The sequence below is a fragment of the Cornus florida genome, unplaced genomic scaffold (genome assembly GCF_030987335.1).
Source record: "Cornus florida cultivar Cherokee Brave unplaced genomic scaffold, ASM3098733v1 CherokeeBrave_3.0.0_Hap2_Chr02, whole genome shotgun sequence".
Lineage (NCBI taxonomy): Eukaryota > Viridiplantae > Streptophyta > Magnoliopsida > Cornales > Cornaceae > Cornus > Cornus florida.
Window position 1 is genome coordinate 24,633,174 of NW_026775572.1, and position 22,973 is coordinate 24,656,146.

The following is a 22,973-nucleotide window of genomic DNA, read 5'->3' on the forward strand; positions in this document are numbered from 1 at the left end:
GACCGAAGAGAGATAACTGCGTCCTCCAAGGTCTGTGTCAATTATATGGGAACGGATGGATTAAAGGCGCTCGCATGCGCTACCACGCGCACGGCCTAACCTCCTTGGTGACATGGCTCGTGGGGTTCGGTCGGTTGGTGGAGAGGATCGGCCGACAGAAACAATGACTCTCACCAATTGTATAGATTCATGTCAGTTTTAACATATTTCTTCTTTTTGGGGGTGTTACGTGAAAAATACCTACTGTCTCTACTTTAAAATCTTCATTCTAAATGCTTAGCAATGTGAAAGGAGGAGTTGGCTTCTCAAATAGATCTTTAACTCGTCGTACCAGGCACTCCGCTACTGTCAGACTGACGACTAACAAATCCTCATGAGGAATTTGAATACGTAACGAGTTGCTTCTGTCAAATGGAGTGCTTTTTGGATGGAAACTACGCATTTAGAAGTGCCAAGAGCCTTCCTATCAAGTAATTCTCAATCTATACAAAATACCATCCATGTGTGTAGTGATCTGATATATGTATAATAAATCCATCCTGAAGCCATAGTACGGTATAAATGACATTATCTTAACCGTTTACCTTTTAACTATCAAATGGTGTGTAAGAAGAGTGGGCGGAAATAGTTGAGTCACCCTCCTCAGGGATTTAAGTTCTATAATGGGTATTTATAAGCATTTGAGTTTTTACCTAACAAAATTAAATTAAAATAATTGGGGTCTTAACGTGGGAGAGGGATCATATTTTTGTAATTGATATATTGTTTAAATATAAGTTATTTATTTTATATGGAACAGTACTGTCATTTTCCGTTCAGAATATTGGCCACTCCACTGCAATGATTATTCCAATTTTCTATTAAAGAAAATTATATGCAAAAATAGGTATGTGTGACTCACTGTGTGCGCTCATGCATACGACCCCAATCATTGCCATAGTGAAAACATTTGAGCGTCACTTTTCTCATTCATAAAGTTCACATTTTCATAATGCTATAATTGGCGACTCAGCATCAATATTTTGTTCTAAATAAAATATAGAAATTTAGTACAAATAATTCGGTACTTTCACATATAACATGAATATCTTGAACAACTCAATTCATTTAAACATTATAAATTACGATTTAATCACTAATTTCAACATTATTTGGAAAATTCTCACAAAACTTGTGACAAGTTGATAATTTATTTTTATTTTTACTTTTTCTCGGTAATTGACGAGTTTATACGCTTTGCTAAGCCTTATAATCTTATTTCCACTTATCAAATAGCTAAGTGATCTCAAATGTAGCTGCCATCACCAAAAAGTAAATTATTTTTTGTTAGGTAAAAATAATAATTTACATGTGACAAAAAATAATTTAACTCAATAATAAACGTTATGAAGCAGAGGCCAATAGGGTGATAATTAAATCAAGCTCTAATGCTGTAATGGACTATAAACTGATGGCACCGGATAGGATAGTATTCACATAGTCGGACTTTAGTCCTCGTCAAAGCCCCCATCAAGCCCTTCTCCATCGCCATCTCCAAAGTCATCCTCTGCTGGCCCTTGTTCCGCATCACCGGCATTACCAAACACAGGCGCATCCATTTCCATTCTATCAGGAGGAGCTTCGGTGCCCTCTGTCATGCCCCCCCGTTGCTTCACCTCCATGGATTTAATGTTCTTCTCGCTGAAAAATTCCGCGTATGGCTTGGAAACCTGAAGGAAGAAACTTTGTTTATAAATGCATACTTAAATACAGCAAATTCAAGATCCAGCTCGGGATATTTAAAGATTCAGGACTGCTAAGGAGAATATCGATTGCACATGGTGGGATAACATAATGCAAATGGGGTACAAAAAGAAAGTGTATTTTGTAATCAAAGATTGGAGATTTATGAATGATTGATGAAAATTGGCAAAACATTGAATTCAGAGAAATAGTTCTCGTCACTAATGGGGAATCCAAGTAAAATGATTCACAATTCCATTGCATAGGAAGATATGGCATGTCAAATAACTTCAATGGTGAAAGAGAGAATCCACCTTGAAAAGACAATTTCTATGCTCTGCGCTCTCCACTAGGTTTTGCCAATGCTTATCTTTCTTCAGAGCCGATGCCGAACCCACCACCTAGTGCGGGGACAAAATTTGTGAGTTTCAAGAACCTCAGTTGTAATATAATCTTAATCTGGATAAAACCATACCAGTACAGAAGACCTTGCTCTGGTTATCCCAACATTCATTCGCCGAAAGTCAGCCACAAACCCAATGCCTCTATCTTTGCTCGCCCTAACACATGAAAAGATTGCAACATCTTTTTCTCTTCCCTGTAAGAAAGAACACACGTTTTGTTTTATCCTGAAGGCAAAGGCATTACCCACTATATGTCCTGTCTACATGCAAGCTGAATGGGGAAGACAGAAAAGAGACCCAACATTTGGCTGCTCTCAAAACTCGATTTTGTGTCCTCAATCATCTTGGTACAAGTTTTTTATTATTGCACCAAGCAGTGACTCTCCTTATGTTAGGTCTGTCTATTAATCTAACCGATCAGGAGAGAAAAATAAAGAAAAGAAAAGAAAAGAGAAAAAGGAACACATATATCTGTCCGAAAGCAAAATGTAAAGACAATCTAATGAAAGATGCACCACCAGTTGATGATTGAGAAAGATCCTTATCAATAAAATCATGCATCTCATCTAAATAGAATACAAATTGAGTTAATCTCGTAGAAAAGCCAGTGTAGATGTATGCGAGCAGTTTTGACAAGAGGAAAAGGAGCTACTATACCTGGAACCCATCAACAGTGTTAATATCCACTATTTTTTCCGACTCCACCTTGAAAGTATTTAGAAAGCGCTCACGGAAGAGCTTGACTTGATGTCTATATGGAGATATAATTGCAAGTCGAGAACTTGACTTGAGCTCTGGATGCATAGTCACCAATTTATGATACATGAGTAGAACAAAATCAACCTCATCCTCATTTACCCAAGAGCCACTTCCCGAGGGCTGGGACTCCTTCCCTTCATGTATGTCAAAGAAACAAAAAGGTCCAAAGCAGCGGTATCTATGCCAAGCACGCTTTGTCTGGACTTCAACATCAGGCCCATCCTCCAGCGCCTCCGCATAGAATTCCCTTGAAGGAAAGCTTCTTATCTGTATGGATAAAGGGTTAGAATCGCTAAATACAGAGTCTAGTAATAACACAGAATATAAAACCAATATTCTGACTAAATGTAATCAGGTAAATAACAGTGTCCACAACAATTTGTACAAAAACTTCAACAGACCTCTGGATGCATGCGATATTGGGTCTTCAGCATCATTACTGGGTAGCCAGCCATCTGGAATCTCTTGAACAAGCTCATGCCATATCTATAACATAGGCCCCCAGTACAGGTTTAATGGTATTAGAAGTCTAATCTACAGGGAGATAAAAATGTGTCTATCACAAAATAAAGTTCTTACCCGAACTTCTCAGCTACTGGAGAAATTACAGTGGCTGGCAATTGAACTGGATCACCAACCTAGAAACAATAAGTGGAAAAAAGAAGCCATTATTAAGGATAAGAATGAATGTATCCCAAGTGGCATTAGAAATCAAAATGATGACTGGATATAAATTTAAATTCCAGATTATAGAAGAGGGAAAAGAAATTCTACCATAAGGGAGGGTACGCAATCATGATAGAGTTATATCCGCATAAACAAAGATACAAATAATATTTCAAGACAAAAATATTTAATATTATTTCAAGTAAGTATCCATAAATTGGCATGCTTTTGGATGCATCATCACTGACCAAATTGAGACCTACTTCACTCACATTAGCTATATTGACATGGTTCAAAATTGGATTAGAAAAAATGCTGAAACTTCAAGGTGTTTAAAAATAGTCTGCACACCAGCATTTCCACATTCATAGCTTACAAGCATAAGAATTTAAACCTGGACAATATTAGCGTATTCAACCAAAACTCAAAGGCCTAAAGAAAATCTCAACAAATTAAAAATGAGACAATCAAGTTCACAAAAACATTCTCTGGTACATAATTCAAAAGAAACTACGAGTACATGAGCATTTAAATAGAAATTAACTTGCATAGATCCAATCAACAAGTTTCATATAGAGTCCACACTCTGTTTCTTCTTCTTTTTTCTACAAAAAAATGTCTTTCAGACCAGATTACTGCAAGAGCTATTTTCTTCTTTTACAGCCACTTGAGGCAACTGTTGGACAATATCATCTAAATTTTGAATTTCAACGAAGCAACATAACAAATACTCTTAAATAAATAAAATCAGTCATTAATGCAATATTTTTGTGATAGTTTTGCCTATTTATCATCACTGGAGTTTGATACAAGATCGAGATACCATTTGGTTTTGGAAAGCCATAAAATATAAAATACAGAATGGAAGAATGAAGTCCATGGAGTTGTGTGGAAACTCCATACAGGAAACTAACATCAAGTGTATACCAGAAACACTTGCTTGCATCCACTGGCCAATGGGACGAGTGTTGCCGGCTCCACCTGTTAAAAACAAAATTTCAAATGTTATAATGATATGCAGGATGCTATTTCATAGTAGCAAAGAAATAAATTACAGCAGCTTTCACGAAGATAATTGATGCTATAAGCACATGCTTATCTATCATCTTTGAATCTGCAAAGAAAAAGATAAAAATCCATATCTATCTAAAGTTCATTTCTTTTGTGTGGCTGAATCAAGAATAAGAGGGAAACAGTAAATTTGACCAAACCAACCACACACTTTTTACAAACAAAGCCAGGTGACTGAATATGCAGGTGTTTTGTGCTTGAAGTATTGGCACCTGCTCCTGAAAAACGTCCATTAAAAGTCTTGATCTATGTCCACCACGCTTTGCTAAAACATTCCCGACCACATACAACAAAATTCCAGTTCACGTGGTAGTAAGCCTTTTTTATATCTAGCTTACATATCACCCTTGAATTCAACTTCTCGACCAAGAGTCCAGACACTCATATGCCACCAGCTGTTCAGCACTGCATCCAAAAATTTTACCTTTCACTCACCAAAGCATTTCACGAACTGACACCACTTTATCCACCACCTTCTTCAATCTCAAATCTAAAGCTTTTGTCTCAAGACACTTCCCACTAGATTGATACACCAAATATAAAATACCTCCCTTTCTTCGGAAATAATTCAGTAAGGGATGCATTAAGACTACTCTGAAGCATCCCTGCCTGTTAAAAGGCGAACATTGCGCCCATAAAAACACTGGTCTACACCACTTCACTTCTAGAGAGAGAGCCACTGTCATCCCATCTCAGCTTGGGCCTTATTCCCATAAGAAAGCACAAAAAATTCACTACCCCTTCCACTGTATAAAGATGTTCAGACAACCTTATTAACGTATCTTAGGCCGTTAGTTTTGGTTCTCTGCTTGGATTGTTAGGGATTATCTCTGATGGATATTTTCCTTGGTTGCCTGTTGGGCTTGTCTTGGTTTGTTCCATTTGTTTTGGCCTAAGGCCCATATTGTACATACTTTTTATCTATGACAGTTGCTTTATATTTCGGAAAAAAAATAAATAAAAAAAAATAAATAAATAAAAAAAAAAAAGAAGATGGTCCAACCATAGCCTATCCTTCCCATTAATAATGCTGAACTCCAATCCATCCCGTTTAGCCTGCTAGTGACCGTATTTGGTGTACTGACCATCATAGAACTCTAAAAATCCCCTTCATAATCCCATCAATCAAAATCTTCCAAATATGATTCGGTCTCCTCTGAGCATTAGCCACCTTGTGGAAAGATCTGTAGTTATTACCCCTTCCTGAACCACTACTCTAGGCTTCTATCTTAATCTAATCTTTTCCATCGTAGCAAGGTCCCTGAATTCTTAATTTTTATTCTCCTTCTCTCTGCTCTTGCCTTTATCCAAGCCCCTCTGTGCTTCCTTTTGATCTAGATCCTTGATTATCCCCAAAATCCTAGTAATTGTTACCATTTCCAAGCTCCTTTATTTCACCTCTTCAAATCTTCCTGCAAATGTTCTATAACTTTCTAGCCACAACAAACATGGGTAGCTGTCCCACCAATTCTTAATTCTACCAAATGCAATCACATTGAACTTGAATAGAATTTTGTTCATGCACAAACAATCACGACCCAATAGAATAGGAACAATGATCCAAAATGGCCAGGGCAAAGTACAACGAGTAACATCCCGAAACCCTTCTACCCTATCATTGGAAATTGAGAATCTATACAACCATGACATCCAACATAGTTCATGACTGATGGACAATATGTAAAGTTTTCCTTCCAATTATCCAGTGGAAGATCCATCAGCTCATTGAAGTCCATAATCACCAAGATGTTCCTCATCACCAGAATTGATATCATGCATCCATTTCTCTAGACAAGGCATTCGGACAATGTTAACCCCCCCCCCCCAACACACAACACAACAAGAGAAGCTTGCACACATACGCATTTGTGCACGTGTACTGCACACAAAAGAGGTCTACATCTTATCTTTTATGCGAGCCGACCTAGGCCAAATAAATAGTGGCAAAATTTTAACGGTAGAACATAGGTAAATCAAAGCCTATGGTTCTAGCAAAAACTTCATAGATTCTAGAATGATAACAACATTCAACTATGTATATATTTCTGTGTGTGTGTGTGTGTCAGCAAATAAACCTGTAATGTGTTTGCAAATTATTCTTAGTAACTGAAGCCATAATCTTCGCGGCATCAACAATGGCATAAACAAGTAATAAGAGAAAATTGCTATAACAGGAGAAAGCAAAGGAACCTACAGCTTGAGCAGCTTCGTCTATTATAACAACATCAAAACCACGTTTTACTTTATTGAAGAGAGTTGAACCACTGAAACTAAGGGTCGAGAACACCTGCAAATAATATAGATATAAAAAAATGAGAGTAAAATAATGTCATTTTTAAATTTCAACACAACGAAAAGATTGCTTACAATCACTGCCTCATCCAAAATTGAAGCACGGATAATGTCTCTATTCCTTCCTGCACCGCCATGCTTCTCTTTATCAGCAGTCTGAAAGTCCATGCCTGCAAGTTTTTGTTCTGCCTATAAAGGGAAACGATCCTTGTCAATGTTTTTGGTCATAACTCGATGAAATCAATGATGATGACGACAAGGATGAAGAAGATGGTGACAATAAAATATAGCATACAAGGTAATCCATGGAGACCCCCTGTACGGAATGATGCGGCTTAAGACCAATCCGCACAATTTTAGGATTGTATGCACGATTATTTTCATCACGAATACCTGAGAATAACCAGAAAGAAACTGAGTATCCACAAACAATTTCTTGGCATAAAGGTACTCCTTATTGTGCAGAGAGTCCATTTTTATTTCTCGATGTGTTGAAGTTCTTCAAAATGCCAACATATAATGATGCGACATGTATTACTAAATCAAGCATGTCAACATAAAAGGAAAATGGAAATTTGAAACCAAAACAAAGATCACCAAAGTCTATTGTGTTGATCAAGAACCTCAACACGATTCAAGTGGGCCAAAACTCGAGAACTTGGAAAACAAGGAAAAATTATACAAAATTTGTAATCTTCTTCTTTTAGCTGATAAACCGTAAACATAACTCCTCAGATCTGAGAAGAGAAGTACAAGAAAACACGGTAATAATAGGATTTCTACCCAAAGCTTGCACTAATAGCATCACACTTAGTAGGACAAATATGAACACACCTCAAATAACGTGACGACAAATGATTTTTCCAGTTTAAGCAAAGTTAATGCAAAGTAAAAAATCTGAAAAGCAATACTTTTGGTGTTTTGGTTCTAAATTCGTCAAGCTTAAATACGACCACACAAATATCAACTTTGTCATTCTTTATAATTCTAGCCTACTTAAAAAAATTACAACAAACTCAAATACAATGCTTCATCAAGTGAGCATGACCTACAACTTTCTGATGGGATTGCAAGACCGACAAACGCTACAAATCACCATAATACAACTGATATCATGAAGGCCCAATATCTTGGATGCAATGTCCTCTGAAATACAAGAAGCCAACCGAGTCTTCTTTTATTAAATGGCCACAAATTTCATGGATTTGAAGAAATCAAGCCAACAGTTTTTCACTATACCGTTAATCACGTCAATGGGCATTCCTAAAGAAGCATCATTTACTAGCTGAAATAATTTGAATGATAGTTATCAAAGGCACATGGCCCACTAAAGCTCCAAGGTATACTGCTCTGTCTCCTCTGAGTATTACGCTTCCTCATCTATAATTTATACTGAAGATGATGAAGTAGCCATCACCCTTCTACTGCCCCTCTAAAATTGATCTTACTCCAGAATGGTGGCTATCTTCTCCAACTCTAGTAGCTCTAGCAACAACAAGACATGTCAAAGAATCATCATCAAACACAAATTTGTCTTTTGAATCTTAATCTCCATGCATTCTCCAAATCAAACACTCATTTCTCTCATCATCTTGAAGGGAGATGGGATTAATAGTGTCACACATTTCATGTCAACACCTTAGTGCCCTATTATACTTCCAAATCATTCAAATGTGATTCAGCAACCTATTTCTCTTCTTGCTATAAAACTGAAACTATTAAAATATAACTAATAAGCATAAATTCTGAAGTTCCAAAATTTAAGAATGTATCCATAATCCAATCACTTAATGTTTAACAAACTCCAAATTGGTTTGCAACCAAACACATGTGAGGCTAAAAATTTTGTAAATTTGGAGTTGAAGAACCCTATGAAACCCACTAATCAACTATTAAATTTAACAGTTGGAACACAATACGTAGATGTAGTGATAATATAAACTAGAAACTGCTCAACTAATTAGTTTACCTGGTGCCCTCGTACATCCCTTTCGTCATAGCCATTGCCATCCCAAAGAGACCCATAACTTTCTTATATATTGTCAACTCATTAAATATTTTATCCAACACATCAATGCTTGGAACCAAGCTTTCTATGGATCTTCGTAAACCCACCATAATCTCTCAATATTTGGGATTTTATAAAAGAATTTCGGGTTCAAAATTTACACGGTTGTATATACATGGTGGATTTGAAATACTCCACCCAAGATTTCTTTATACTTCTCTTCATCCCCCAAAAGCATTGGCAATTGCTCTTTCAGCCAAAACATATCTATCCCATTGGAGGCTTCTTTTCCAAAACCTAAGTGTGTTTAATAACAAAATTTTAAAAAGAACTAAGGAAAGATTAAAACTTTAAGTAAATGGAATTATACTTGTTAATTATCACCAAATGCAGTCAGCATGATTTTGACAAACTAAAAAATATACCCTCAAGCTAAATTCATAACTAATCAGAGCCCTAAAAGTAAATCCCCCTTCCCCTCCCAGGCTCAAGCCATTGTGAATCTTCCAGCCCAATCATCATCAATGAAGGCACATGCACATCCATCACCTAAGGTACAAATGCTCTCTTAAATCTTTTTGTTTGGACTTAGTGTCGTAGGTTGGCATCTTTCATGAAAAAGGTCAGAGTCAGTACTTCTTACTTTATTTTGAGTCATTTAGATAGAATTGGTTACCTCTTAATCCATTGGAGATGACTCATGAAGATGATCAACAATGATGAAGATGTCAATGGTAAAAAGATAATTTGAATAACTTTGTTGATCATTCACAATTAAGTTTTATAATTGAATATTGAGTGAGGGTACAATTTTGCAGGATTTGGGTTGATTGCATTAAAATTCATCTGTGTTCCTATGCAAGTTCTTCAAATATTTTTAACCTAATTTACTTGTTTGTGCATGAAAATTAGTTTTGTTGCATTAGAAGGACAAAACAGCATTTTGGCCAGCAGTCAAGGAATTAATCTCCATCCCTGGCTGCTAAAACCCAGCATCCTTATTCGTTTTAACTTCTAAAGCTTTCCAACAACCTATTTCTTGAGGACTACTCTTCCTAAAATTTACATATGTACAAAGTATGGTTTTATAAATATAAAAGACATTGATGCATATTGTTACATTAGAGATTTTTCATACATCATTATTTTTGTTTATAACAGACACTTTGAGAGTTCATCTAGATGTGAGTGTGATTCATTGTTAATCCCCATTCTGACTTGTACGCTTTATGTTGATTAAGGGTGGTTTGATGGTGAGGACAGATGTGGTGTTTGTCTGAGTTTGGGTGCGGATAGAATTTGTTGTTGCAGGTCCTTCTCTGATGGTATTTCCTAATGTTCAACAGTGAACAAGGGGTTGTAGAGACTTTCACTTGTAGACGTGTAAGGTAGTACGTTGGTGTTATGGTTGTGCTTTGATTCAGAAATGTAATAAGGAAAAAGAAAAGAAAGGAAAATAAATGGACAGAAGACAATCAGATCCATTTTGATGTTTTTCTTCAACTCACTGCCCTTCATCGTATAAAATATTGTGTATGATATGTTTGTGCGTGTTATATATATTCATGAAATAATGTTATTACAAGGTCTTAGGTGTAAAACTGCAAAGTAGTCAATCTTCATACTTAAATTTTTTTAGACTAATTAAACAGTTCAATGAATTCAGCATTCAAAATTCAGACAGCATCAAATAGGACTACAGATTTATAAATTCAATACTTAAAGTTTATCAAACTGCCACTGTAATGGTGCAATGAGGTTGAAGGTGAACAACTGGAGCACAACACAACTGATGTTTCCATATGTTCTGGTTCCGCTAGTTTGTATATATTTAATTTCAAATCTTCTTTGATGCAGTAAATGAGGTATTGTTTCTGATTTACTTCTAATATATTTAATTTCGAAACTTCTTTGAGGCAGTAAATGAGCTATTGTTGCTGATTTACTTCTGTAATGTACAGACAATACAAACTCAATCTAAAAACAACTGTAACTAGGCATAAATTTTTTCCACCTTATATTTTCATATTAATACCAACGTGATTTAGCACCCATCTTTTAGGCCTGCCAGGTAGAAGTTGCTGTAGAAGCCTGTTGCTCGAGTTTGCATTGATCATTATTATGAGCCATGACTTTCAGCCTCATGTGATTGCTCTCGAATAAGTTGGTAATTATTTTCTTGACAGAAATTAAGCCTAAAATGCTTCACATTTACATTAATTAATTGACAAGGGTTCCCTTCTACAACCAAGACTCCCAATCCCAACATTTTTCCGCCTTTTCTTTTACTTTAAAAACAATGTTAATACTATTGTTAGAATATAATTCTGACTGAAAGGAAGAGAGAGAGCTGTGCAATCACAAATAAGGTGATCTTTTTTTCCCTTCCTTTTCTCTCTAACAGTCTGAAAACTTTGACCTAGTGCTTGGGCGTTAAGAACCAAAGCCACTAGGACAAAGGTAAACCAGTAAAATATGGTTATCTTCATAAAAACCAAAATGCATCACGTCACATGGTTTCGACCAAAAGCAAGAACAATTAAGGGAAAGCATGATTTATGCACAGGACAGAAACTGACCAGTGTTTAGAACACGCAACACAATCTCATCAAGTGCAGAGTTTGATGGAGCGCATACCAGAACCCGGACACGATATTTGCGACTGGAATTAACCACTTCTGGTTTCTACACATTAGTTTGAAGTTAGAAGACATTGATCTCCAAGATCCACTATATGGGGGAAAAAATTGAAACATACCAACTCATTGCCAGTGGTTGGGAAAAAGCCATCATCCCCATTTTCAGGCATTTTTGCATCTCTGGGATTTATAGCAGTTAGCCATGGAGATGCTTTTTCCCAGTGACTGAATCTGCAAAAAAATAAATAAATAAATAAAATAAAATTTGTCAGACAATGTAAATTACCATACAGAACAATGCACACTTCCACCACCACAAAAGTGGACAAAATGCAGAATTTTAAGAAAGGAGAAAAAATAGATCATTTGTATCCCTTTTCCTTTTGAAATACAAATATGGGAACATTGAAGTATTTGTTTGATTGAAAGAGTCGTTTGTCTAATACCTAGTCCTTCTAGGAATGGCAACAAGGAAGAAGTAAAATATCCCCATCCTTCCCCGCCACCCTTCAACCCCACATTTCCCTTCCCTGTGCCATAGCTAAGGTGGTTCTTTGTATCTCTCCCGTCCCTGCATCAGAACATTCCTCTAACCTCATCCCATCCTGACTTACTCAGTTTATCAGATCACAATTGTTTTTTTTTTTTTTTTTGTGCGCGTCTGTGTTCCTGACAAAAAAAGTGCTTGGAAAAGCAAACCCTGAATTTTGATAGGAATTGATGGATTCAGATTAGCTAACAATGAAAGAAAGATAAAAAAGAAAAAAAAGATAAGAAGATCCTATCTTTTTGAGGTCGATCAAGGCAACTCTAAATGTGACGATGACTGTGACGCCAATCATAAGGTGATAAATGCGCATGCACGCGTGTGTATTGAGAGAGAGGCAAACCGATCATATAAAAGGAAAATGATCAAGAAAGGTCAGTCCAGAAAAAAATTCTAACAACATCACATATGGAATGGTTAAGGGTATTTTATCCAATTCCCTATACAATTGGGGTATGGCCTAACAAACCAAATCCTTCCCCTGAACTAATGTCACGTATGACTCTTCCTCCTTAAACTTGCATCTACGACATTCAAGCCTCCCAATACTATTGCATCAAGGCCAGTTTGCACATGTTAGTTTTCTGGATTAATTTCCATCCCTAATCCCCATTTACCAAAGATCAATAACTAATTATTATATTTACCGAAAAATTAATAACGAGTTGTAGTACTACTGGCAAAAATTTAGCATCATATGTCAAGAAACAACTAGGAAGGCTAGATTCACGGTAAAGGTACGGTACAAATCTAGAAACATAAGCTTCCTGAGTTGTGTGATTACTCTTCTTGAAGTTGGGGGATAGAGTCCATTAAGTCTTTTGCTAAGATTACCAAACAATGATAACAAATATGAAAACTCATTACGACAGAATTAAACCAACAACATTGACTTCTTGTTGTCCTGATAAAAGTCGGGCTTCAATAATGAAGGAATTCAAATGGAGAAACCACATCATTATCATTGAGTATCATGTCATCGGGAGGAAATTAAAAGTAGAAAGCCTTATTTGTACTATTCTCATTAAAGAAAAGATAACTGAAAGAGAGCCGTGTGGCATAGGAAAACAGAGGATTACAAATGAAAATATGGAGTGTCCAATGATCAGAGAGAGATTAATTAAATTGGAGGCTAAAGATCAGAAGTATGTGACAGTTTTAGAATTTTAAATTTTGTACATACAAAATGAATATATGAAAAAATTGAAGGGGCAGTTTTAGAAATTTAAAATTCTATACAAAAAGAAAATATAAAAAAATTGAGGGGGCATTTGCTCCCCTAGGTTCCATGTAGCGCCGTCATTAGAGAGCAATAAAACGAGAGGGTTTATATGTTGGGATTTTTTCATAATTTCGGTGGTCTTAAGAGAGACGTAGAAATTGACGGCTTGAAGCTATATTTTTGAAATACAATATTGTCTCTTTCACTAATACATATCATAGCAAAATAACCAACTAAAAGATATATCAAAAGAAAGGGAAAAATCCTAAACTCATTCATCATTCAAGTCAAAATGAAGAATCGGATTGCCTAAATTAATTCCTAAAGTAATTGATAGCCTGAAGCAAACTAAAAGAGTCATTGCAGAGTCGAAATGATGAGAAAATATTGATACTATTGTTTTATTCAGGATATTTAAGTGGATCTCAGTCTTAGTTTCAAATATGACTCGGGCCTCAAGCCCAAACTCATCAAAAAGACATACAAGATAATAATTATAGGGTTGTAGAGAAGAATTGAGAATTAACTTGTAATCCCTCAATTCCTGAGATCTTATGGGAATTCAACCCTTGCAAAATTTTGTGGGATCCAAATCAAATAGTATCTTGGATGGATGAAGTGTTCATATGATCCATATCAAGATTTAACAACCATGATGGATACAGATTCTATGCACTGGCTTGGAAGAGAGAGGAAAGAGTAAAAGAAAATTAAATAAATAAATAAGCACAATCGAAGATAGAAAAATGAATTAGCAACCAACACATACTTGTCCTGAATGGGTAATTCAGGCCCACGTTTTACACCACATGATTTGCCCCTGCAAGAGGAAGCCGTATTAATATGTTAACAAAGTGAATGCACAATATCTCCTTCATTATTTGATTCTTCGCCCTACGAAGGCCCCAGACACTGTCAACCATTGAATACTATGAAATTCAGGGAATCACGACCAAATCACAAAAATAAAACTTTCAATAAGTACTTACTTGGAATGTATTCGTGCTGGAGTTGCATGCAAAATGGCGCTAAGGAGCCCAAGGATAGTTTGTGTTTTTCCTGTTCCTGGGGGCCCCTAAAATGAAGCATGCTGTTAAATTCCACATAACCAAGTAAATATCCCAAATTATTGTCTCATACGGCTACTTAAAACCACTCCTTCCCAGTAAGCCATATATTAATATAAAAACTGTTCCAGATTTTACTTAGTTTATCTACAAATTCTACAATCACCCAGTTATGTCAAGTATGAAAGAAATAAGGAGCATAAGCAATAATATGTAGACTTAAGACTTGTGATTTGATATCCATGTTAAGTCATAAGAAATGACAATAACTTCGAGATTCCATCTGAGAAAGTGATCCTTCCACTTGGGGGCAAAAAATTTAACTTCTTGTGGCAAAGATCACCAATGTGCTGCTTTCAGGTTAATTGCTAGAGGTAACAGAGTGTTCCAAGGGTCAGGCTGGGATGGGAAAATTGCAACTGCAGTTTATCAAGTAGCTTGTTTCTGTAGTGCCCTTTTTGGTTCAAAACTTTTAGTTGAAAATGGGAGGGTCAATGCATTTACTTTATTCTAGATCTATAAACTTTATTCATAGATCTTGCATCAGATCTCTGATATACTGATTTTTCATGCTTTTGAATTTTCTTCAAAGGGTTAAGTGACTTCCACTCTCATATTCCTGTTCAATCTTGATGATCATAATTTCCTTGTATTATAGGTTGCATAAAAGTTACAAATTCTAATTCTCAAAACTATCAGATTTTTAAAAATAATTCATATGCTTCTTTGGCGTGCCGATTTTTTGAATTTAATGGTCCAAATTTTTTATTTTAGCAATTTCAATAATAAATGGTATCAATACATTATGCACTATAAACTTTATGCGTTGTTAACTTTTAATTTCGGCACACATACTTCATATAAATCATTGTACAGAAATATAATTTTGTAAAATCAGAAAATTACAAAATATCATAGAAACTTTAGGAAATTGTTTATAAATTTATAATTCCACGCTATAACCATAATCATATACCAGACATAAAGTAAGTGAAACCATTACTCATATTAAATCACATTTAAATATTTATTAAAAATCACTAAAAACATTAGGAACCCATATTTATTAGCTTCTAGAATTTAAAAAAGAAAAAAAAATCTCACAACCACGGTTTCTGATACCATTATACAACACTCATTACACTCCACATCTGTTACACCATGTTCACATCTTATTTAAAATCTTGTTTCAAGTGCTGGCTTCCAAAAGTAAGGTCAAAAAAGTCCCAAGTTGAGATTCTATATAGCTGTTGGGGGGCCACAGGTTAAATATTTTTTATATTTTAAAGAGATGATCCAGTCCGAGTAAAAAAAGACAAAGGCAAGTAGCCTATGATAATTGATAAACCTTCACAAAGGCCGGTCTAGCAACAAAGCACTAGAGCCAGCTTTAAGGCGGCTGACTTACCCTCCCAACAAAGCTCACTATTCATAGGGGGATCTATTTGTTAGGGCTTCAAAAAAATTTGTGGTGGCCATGGCCCCATAGAGCTCCACATAGTTCTGCCCCTGGATGGAGAGAAATATGGGATGGGGTTGGGCAATCGAAGGCCAGAAGGAAGAAGTGGATCCAGTTCCAAGTATTGGGTTGCTGACAGGTTTGTGGATGGTAACGGCTGCGGTGAATTTCAGAATGTTGATTGATGCAAGAATGTTCCCTTAAAGACCTTATTCCTTCCACTTAGTGTCAGTCACATATTGATGTTAAGTTCTAAAAGAGTGGGTTAGTATGGGAGTCTCGATTCCTTTCACCATATTTAGGACTAGACGATTGGTTTGATAGATACTCTCTTCAAATTATCTGGTACAGTGCCTTGCTTTGTGGGGAGAGGGAGGATATGTAAGGTGAATTCCTAATGGGAATGGCCGCTTCAAAGTTATTTGTGGCGGTGAGAGCCCTTTTTCATGGAAAGGTATTCGGAAGACTAAAATTCCCTCCAAAGATTTTTTTATGATTATTTTATTTTTATTTTTATTGGACTACTGTCTTGGAGGCTACATTCATCAGTAGGTGAGTTGACAAATAGAGGCAAATGGATCCCCAATTTGTGCTATATGTGCAAAAATTCCAAAACAACCATGTTCTACCTATCACCTTCTCACTCAATTGTGATGTCGCATGGAAGTTTCCGTGTTCACTTTGTTTTGAGTTGTTGCCTCAATCTACAAGACATCTTCTTAATTTCTAGGCTGGTCGTTGTGTCGTAGAAGATCCACCACCAAACGTGGCAAGTGGAACCCCTTTGTCCTGTGTGGAGAATGTGTGTTGGCCATTCTTGTGAGAATGTGGATAAGATCAATAAATCAATGCTAGACACTTCTCAGTTTTTGGTTGTATCGGAGACTTGACTCCTTGGATTCTTTTGTTGATTTTTAGGCTAATTGTGTATTTCATTGAAGGAGGCTAAGTTAGTGGCTCTTACATACTATATACACGGGCTGCACCCTCATTGGTGCTTGTTTATGAAACAAGAAACCTTACTTATCAATAGGATACCACAACAGTATCGCAAGCATATGCATACTAAGATGAGATGAAACAGAATCAGGCTGCAACAAACAATTAACAGCACTTAGACATAAGTCAAACCTGTATGAGGACAAATGATTTACGTGAAAGACCAGCCTGCATTAAACAAAAATATCGACTGAGTAAATGTATGAAAGAATTTGTAGAACAAAAAAATAAAAAAATAAAAATCCATGGGCAATAGATATAAGGGGGAAGGACTATTCAATTATGTCAATGTACAAATAGATCAGAAGAATTGAGGTAGTCGACTATAAAACTATAAACAAGCTAGTCACAGGTGGCTAAGTTGACAATAGAACAAGCACGACAGGAAACCACAACTTCAGCAGAAACTCACATGTATTGCCTCCTGTTGAGATTTATTGTGATTACTTTCAATGAACTCCACCAGCGGTCTAGAAATTGTCCATGCCCGATCTTCAGAATTTTGATTGGTTTCAGCAGCCATTAATATTAAATCCTTGAACGGGAGGGAGCTAACTGACCGTAGTGCAACATATTCACGAACAATAGTTGATAGACTGCAAATCTGAACATTATATTGCATTTATTATATGCTGACAAACTGAATGATATGTTTGGAGTTCCAATATACAGTTCATCTGGAACAAAGAGGTCAAAATTATTAACAGGACTAATCTGTGTTTGTGTGACTCTGAATAATCACCACTACCACAACCTCTGCAACAGCTGCTGCTGCTGCTACAATAATCGCAAACATGATTGCCTTTTTATTTTTTAAACCAACACAAGTACAAAACATAATAGTTATAATTGCAATTAGAAAAAGTCATTGACAACAATTCTCCAATAAGAAACCAAAGGTAGGCAGGCTTCTGGTGGGCAGCTTTTAATCTGAGTAAGGGCAGGGGAACCAGGGGTATGGTACTATCTAGGTGCAAAGAAATCCCGGATGAGACTGCAATGAGCATAAGAGCCATACCCTACAATATGTTTACAAACCAGATGTAGCAGAGGGGTTTAAGTTCAAATGCTTATAAGAGCCATACTCTACAACATGTTTAAAACATCAAAGCAATGTCCCCCATGCATAAAATAAACCAAATTTAAGTTTCCTTCAGACTACCATACATAAATAATCAAGTTACGAAGGACAGTACGGTATATTGATCACCAGCAAGTTGTCCTTTTCTCCTTTCATCTTGCTGACATGATAACTTAATGATGTAAGATCTGTCAATTTTCAACACTTTGGGGAGGATTTCAAAGTCATTACTTAGGATTAGCCATTATTATTAAAAACCATTATCATTTAAAGCTTAAGTATGATCCTGAACCAGTAGAGTGACATAAGATTTAAGGTTATTTGAGTAGCTTGGACCTTAGTGTGGCCCCAAAACAGAAAATGAATGTTTATTATTTTAAGAAATAACTATAAAAGAAAAGAAGAAAAAGAGCGGAAGAAAGGAGTAGTGAGATATTGACTGTAACATTAAAGCAAAGCTTTAAAGTTGCAACATCTAAATTAAATGGAAGTAAACTATAATAAAATAATAATTATTATAAAAAAATATTACTGCAACCACTGTTTTAGAACACAAAACATTCCAAAAAGTAGGTAGTGATCATGAGGTCAACCTCATGATAGAAGGCACATGATCTCCTCTTGATTATCACATTTAGAAGATGAAAATAGGTAAACACGCAGTATCATGGTGTTGAGCACATCAACACTCTAAAATACATTAAAATGAGGTCATGCTTGCCGGTCAAAGAAGAGGGATCAGTCACAAGAAAGAAAATCTGGATATTTAACTAACATGACTTATATATATATAAGTATTTGGCTAATGTCTGTGCCTTACATTTAGTTAACCATCCGTCCAACAGTGTCTCGATATTCATGCACCACTGAAACTAAGTAAACAAATTACGTTGACCCTCGTGACATTATCGTCCAACCTCCCTCCCTCCCCCCCCCCCAAACGTGTATAATTTTTCATCTCAATAGTATGAAAGTACCCACTAGTATCTCCCTTAACACTTCAAAATTCCCCTGCCATAAATTTAAACTCTATAAACATATAAAGTTTAGTTACTTACCATATATATATATATATATATATATATATATATATATATTATATAGTTTAATTAACAGACCAACAAAACAAGAGGATCCAAAGAGTCCATTTTCTTGGATAGAACTTCTTGATTAGGAAGTAGCCCGGGGGGCTTGTTTCGAACTTCCAATGCCTGCCATAAAAGTCTAAATAGATAGTTATCGCATCTATTTCTGAGCTGAAAATACTTTGATTTTGGTGAGTTAGAAATAGGCCAAAGTATAATGTTAAGAGAAATTTTTCCCTGATTAGTAAATGATATCATCTGCAACTTCAATGGATGCATTCAATTGGCATTTGAACAAGTGTACTAATTTGTAACCATCAATGTAGGAGGTAGAGGGACCATTACCTAGTGCAATGGAGCTCCTGCTAACAAGTGCAAGAACGTAGGTTCAAGCCCTATAGCAGATACCTTGTTAAAAATTCAGTCAGCCTAGTCCACCCCTCAACACTTTGTGTAGACTGGACCAACATTAGAATGCCCTTTTTAACATAAAGAGTAAAATGTAGGCACATTTTGCATGATGCACAACATAATTGTATTTGTGAACAAGCTAAGTGTGCCTTTAATGTTGCTAGAATTGTACTGACTTACAACCGTTTAATCAGAGTCCACGCCTCATGAAATGGCTGTGGAGTAACATAATCTTCAATCCCAACCTCTTTACATAAATTCCCATTTATTCATTCTCGTGAACATATTTTAGATCGCTTACATTATGGCAATTATTTCTCACTTGACAATGAAACTGTGGCCTGAAATGTGCTATGATGCAAACTAAAAAACAAGTAGAAAAATAATAATTTGCATAAGATCTATAAAAATAAACATATATAAATGTGCTCAATAATCCAAATTTTAGAAGGTTGTATCTAACACCATATTTGTATGAATGCATGGCACTAACACATCTATAGTCTTATAGTGACTGCTTACCCTTTTTATTAAATCTTCTTTGTTCCCTCTTTTTCTTCTTGTGTAACCACATCTGCCTATTTATACTATAAAAGATGATAGCTATAACAATAACAACAACAACGATGACGAGAAGAACAATAACAACAATCTACCATGTAATGCACCCGGTATGCCGACACTAACTAGCCACATGAAAGGCACTTCAGATGAAAGCACAGGAAATTGATTTTCTGGTAAACTAAGGCTTCCAAAGCAAGTTTGTAATGAGTCAGAAATCAAATGTGTCAATGAGGAACAGAATGGGCACCACTCAATGTTGTTGAAAGATACAGAAATTCCATTCCAAATTTCCAACATTTAGTTTTACCAATTAAACACTAAAATGGAGTTGAAGTGAAGTTAAATTTTCAATATACCCTCATTGTTTATTTTCATAAGATAATATTCAATGGAAGAAGAAACTATATAATTCCATCAGGAATAATTTTTTATTTTCAACACAAAATTCTACCAATAGCATAAAATCGGTCGTAACGTATAAAATACTAGTAACCCTGTTTGGCAAATTGATTTCCCACGTTATTTGAACTGAGGGAACATAATATATGAAATTTCCACCAAATATCTAGCATGCAAGTTACCAACAAAACAACTCATTTATATAATCTGAGCTTAAAAGAGAATAAATAGAAATACCTTCATAGTGAACCACTGCTTCTTATTTTCTATAATCTGAGCACGCATCTTTGACAGCCTCTCACAATATTTCACTTCAGCTTTATCTGCTCGCTCAACTTCTCCACTTAAATGCATTCTAAGCGTAAAACAGTCTGACTGACGATGCTCTACCAATGCAAAAGCATATGTACTTGGGAGTTCTTTACCTTCTCCAAACTGCAAAATGATCCCATCCATACACACAAAAATGTAGATGGTCCATCATTTGAAGCCACATTAGGCAAATATTATTTTTACCAGGTATAAAGTGTAAATAAACTCAACTATTGGAAAGAATGCTGAAAAGCAGTCAGAGAAAGTATAGCACTAAAAAGACCACTGAAATTCCAATAGGGATAGTCTGAATTTTTTTTTTTTCCTAAGCATTGTCTGAATTGTCAGAATAACTATTCGTGAAAAAAAATAAAAAAAGATATAATTTGAATAGAATAATGATATTTTAACCAGCAACCTTCTCCTTTGAAAGCAGTAATAGATCATTTTGTGATACTGAATCCCCGTGACTGCCATCACGAAACATCCTTGGTAAGTGAAATCCATTGGATTCGTTGCATTCTACCATCATCCAAGTCTTACAATCTGTTACTGCAGTGCCAATATTTAATAAATTAGAGAGAATAATGCTTTCTTGGTTACATTCCCAACTCAAATTATGCAAAAGACTTTGATATTAATACTGAAAATTTTTGGGCCTCGTTCAGAAGATCGGATTAATGCGTGTGTTGTCACTGTTGTGTCTGTGCAAATACATAATTAGGCAAATTAAGTTCCGGGTAAACCTCCAACTCTAAATATTTGAACTAAGTGTACAACTTGTTTCGTGGGTTAATCTTCAATCCTCAAATATCTGTGGAAAAAAAATAAACAAAATAAATGGGAAAAAAGAAAAGAAACAAGAAATACCATCTTCCTCGTCTCTTCCTTGAATGATCTGAGATTTCACTTCTTCAAATAGCAGTGGCTCAAATGTTGCAAGATATTCATCAACATCTTTGTAAGTGCCCTTCACTTGCTTCAGACCCAAATCATTTTTGTCCCCAATGTCTTTGCTTTTTTTCTGATTCAAAGAAAAAAAGTAAACCCAAATCATTTTTGTCCCCAATGAAACAAATAATGCATCTCTATTATATCTAAATATAAAACCACGTACACACTTGTTTGTGTGTAGAACAGAGGCGATGGAAATAAGTAATTACGTTGTTGGCTTCTTTGAGGAGGCGTAGATAGTCCCAAGTCAGAACTATTTTGTAGAAACGAAGAATAGAGGCTTCCTCTTCAAGCTTATTTTTGTCCAAGGCCATCTCACCTCCTCTCTCTTGGCAGAGAGAGAGGGTGTGTGGTGAGCGAAAGTGCTGGACTGTAGGAGAGAGAGTAAGTACTGAACTGTAAGAGAGAAGGGTTTTAGGTTTTTAACCTATTAGGGTTTATATAGTTTTGGCTAATTAGGCTTGCTGCGTTTGGTGCAAAACAATGAGGTCTGGGAAAACTGAAACGTAACTAAACTTATTCGACATTTTAATTATTTATTTATTTTTAAAAAATGTCCGTTCGAATTAATAAATTTTTTTTTTTTTTGTGAATTTTTAATAAATAATGATATTTTTTCACTTTCAAAGCAATATGTCAATAAATTTAAACTTAAATTTATTTTTATTAAACTAATTTTTTATCATCACTTTCAAAGCAATGATGATAAAATTTTCAAAGTACGGTAACGTACTTTGATCCGAAAAAGGAAATAAAAATTTATTACTGAATTAAGTTGAGTGGATTTTCATAGGCATAAAAGACCATTTTTGTGGAGGTCATACTTAAAAGTCTTCCCTTTTCCTTTGTTTTTTTTTTTTTTTAACTCATTTATATCCTTTCAATTCTATTTGAATTCGTTTGGGTGTGGGTGTTTTGTCAAAACCAATGCCTTCAATTTTTATTATTTATAGTGAATAACAAAATCATTACACAAACAATTTTTTTTTTTTGATAACCTCAAACCAATCAATCAAATATTGATTAATACGTAATCGATTGAACACTGCTTGAAAATAGCTCTTCTGTTCCAAGATGAAATGCTCCAAATGTTATAATAACTAAAAATTCAAAAAAACATTTGTCTTTTGGTCAAAATAAGCATAAATAAAAAGTAGTTTAAAGAATAAAAATCTTTTGATTTATAAATTATAATTCTTTGAAAATTTTTATTAAAAAATAAAACTCTTTTTGAATCACTATGGAATAAAATTAGAAAATCATTTATATTTTGATCATTTTTTTTCGTTTTTACAATATATATATATATATA

At 35.2% G+C, this 22,973-nt stretch overlaps 1 protein-coding gene across 1 annotated transcript; it reads right to left on the reverse strand.

Moving 5' to 3' along the window:
• Window positions 1-1,235: 1,235 nt before the first annotated feature.
• On the reverse strand, window positions 1,236-22,134 carry LOC132294322 (probable helicase MAGATAMA 3). Its single transcript, XM_059792134.1, has 20 exons — window positions 21,871-22,134; window positions 21,578-21,731; window positions 21,126-21,259; window positions 20,633-20,830; window positions 17,268-17,459; window positions 16,988-17,023; window positions 14,320-14,405; window positions 14,100-14,150; window positions 11,681-11,792; window positions 11,502-11,607; window positions 7,210-7,307; window positions 6,990-7,103; window positions 6,817-6,909; window positions 4,479-4,532; window positions 3,465-3,523; window positions 3,287-3,371; window positions 2,784-3,152; window positions 2,198-2,320; window positions 2,037-2,123; window positions 1,236-1,709 (listed from the first exon to the last, which is right to left on the reverse strand). The coding sequence occupies exons 1-20, from the start codon at window positions 21,973-21,975 to the stop codon at window positions 1,488-1,490; spliced, it is 2,478 nt and encodes an 825-aa protein (XP_059648117.1). The 5' UTR covers window positions 21,976-22,134; the 3' UTR covers window positions 1,236-1,487.
• Between the last annotated feature and the right edge of the window lie 839 nt (window positions 22,135-22,973).

Coding starts and splice junctions, on each gene's coding strand:
- LOC132294322 (XM_059792134.1), bottom strand. CDS start 21,975: ATGGCCTTGGACAAAAATAAGCTTGAAGAGGAAGCCTCTATTCTTCGT. Junction 17,460..20,632: donor AGCAGTGGTTCACTATGAAG/GTATTTCTATTT, acceptor TATAATGTTCAG/ATTTGCAGTCTATCAACTAT. Junction 7,104..7,209: donor GGGTCTCCATGGATTACCTT/GTATGCTATATT, acceptor TTCCCTTTATAG/GCAGAACAAAAACTTGCAGG.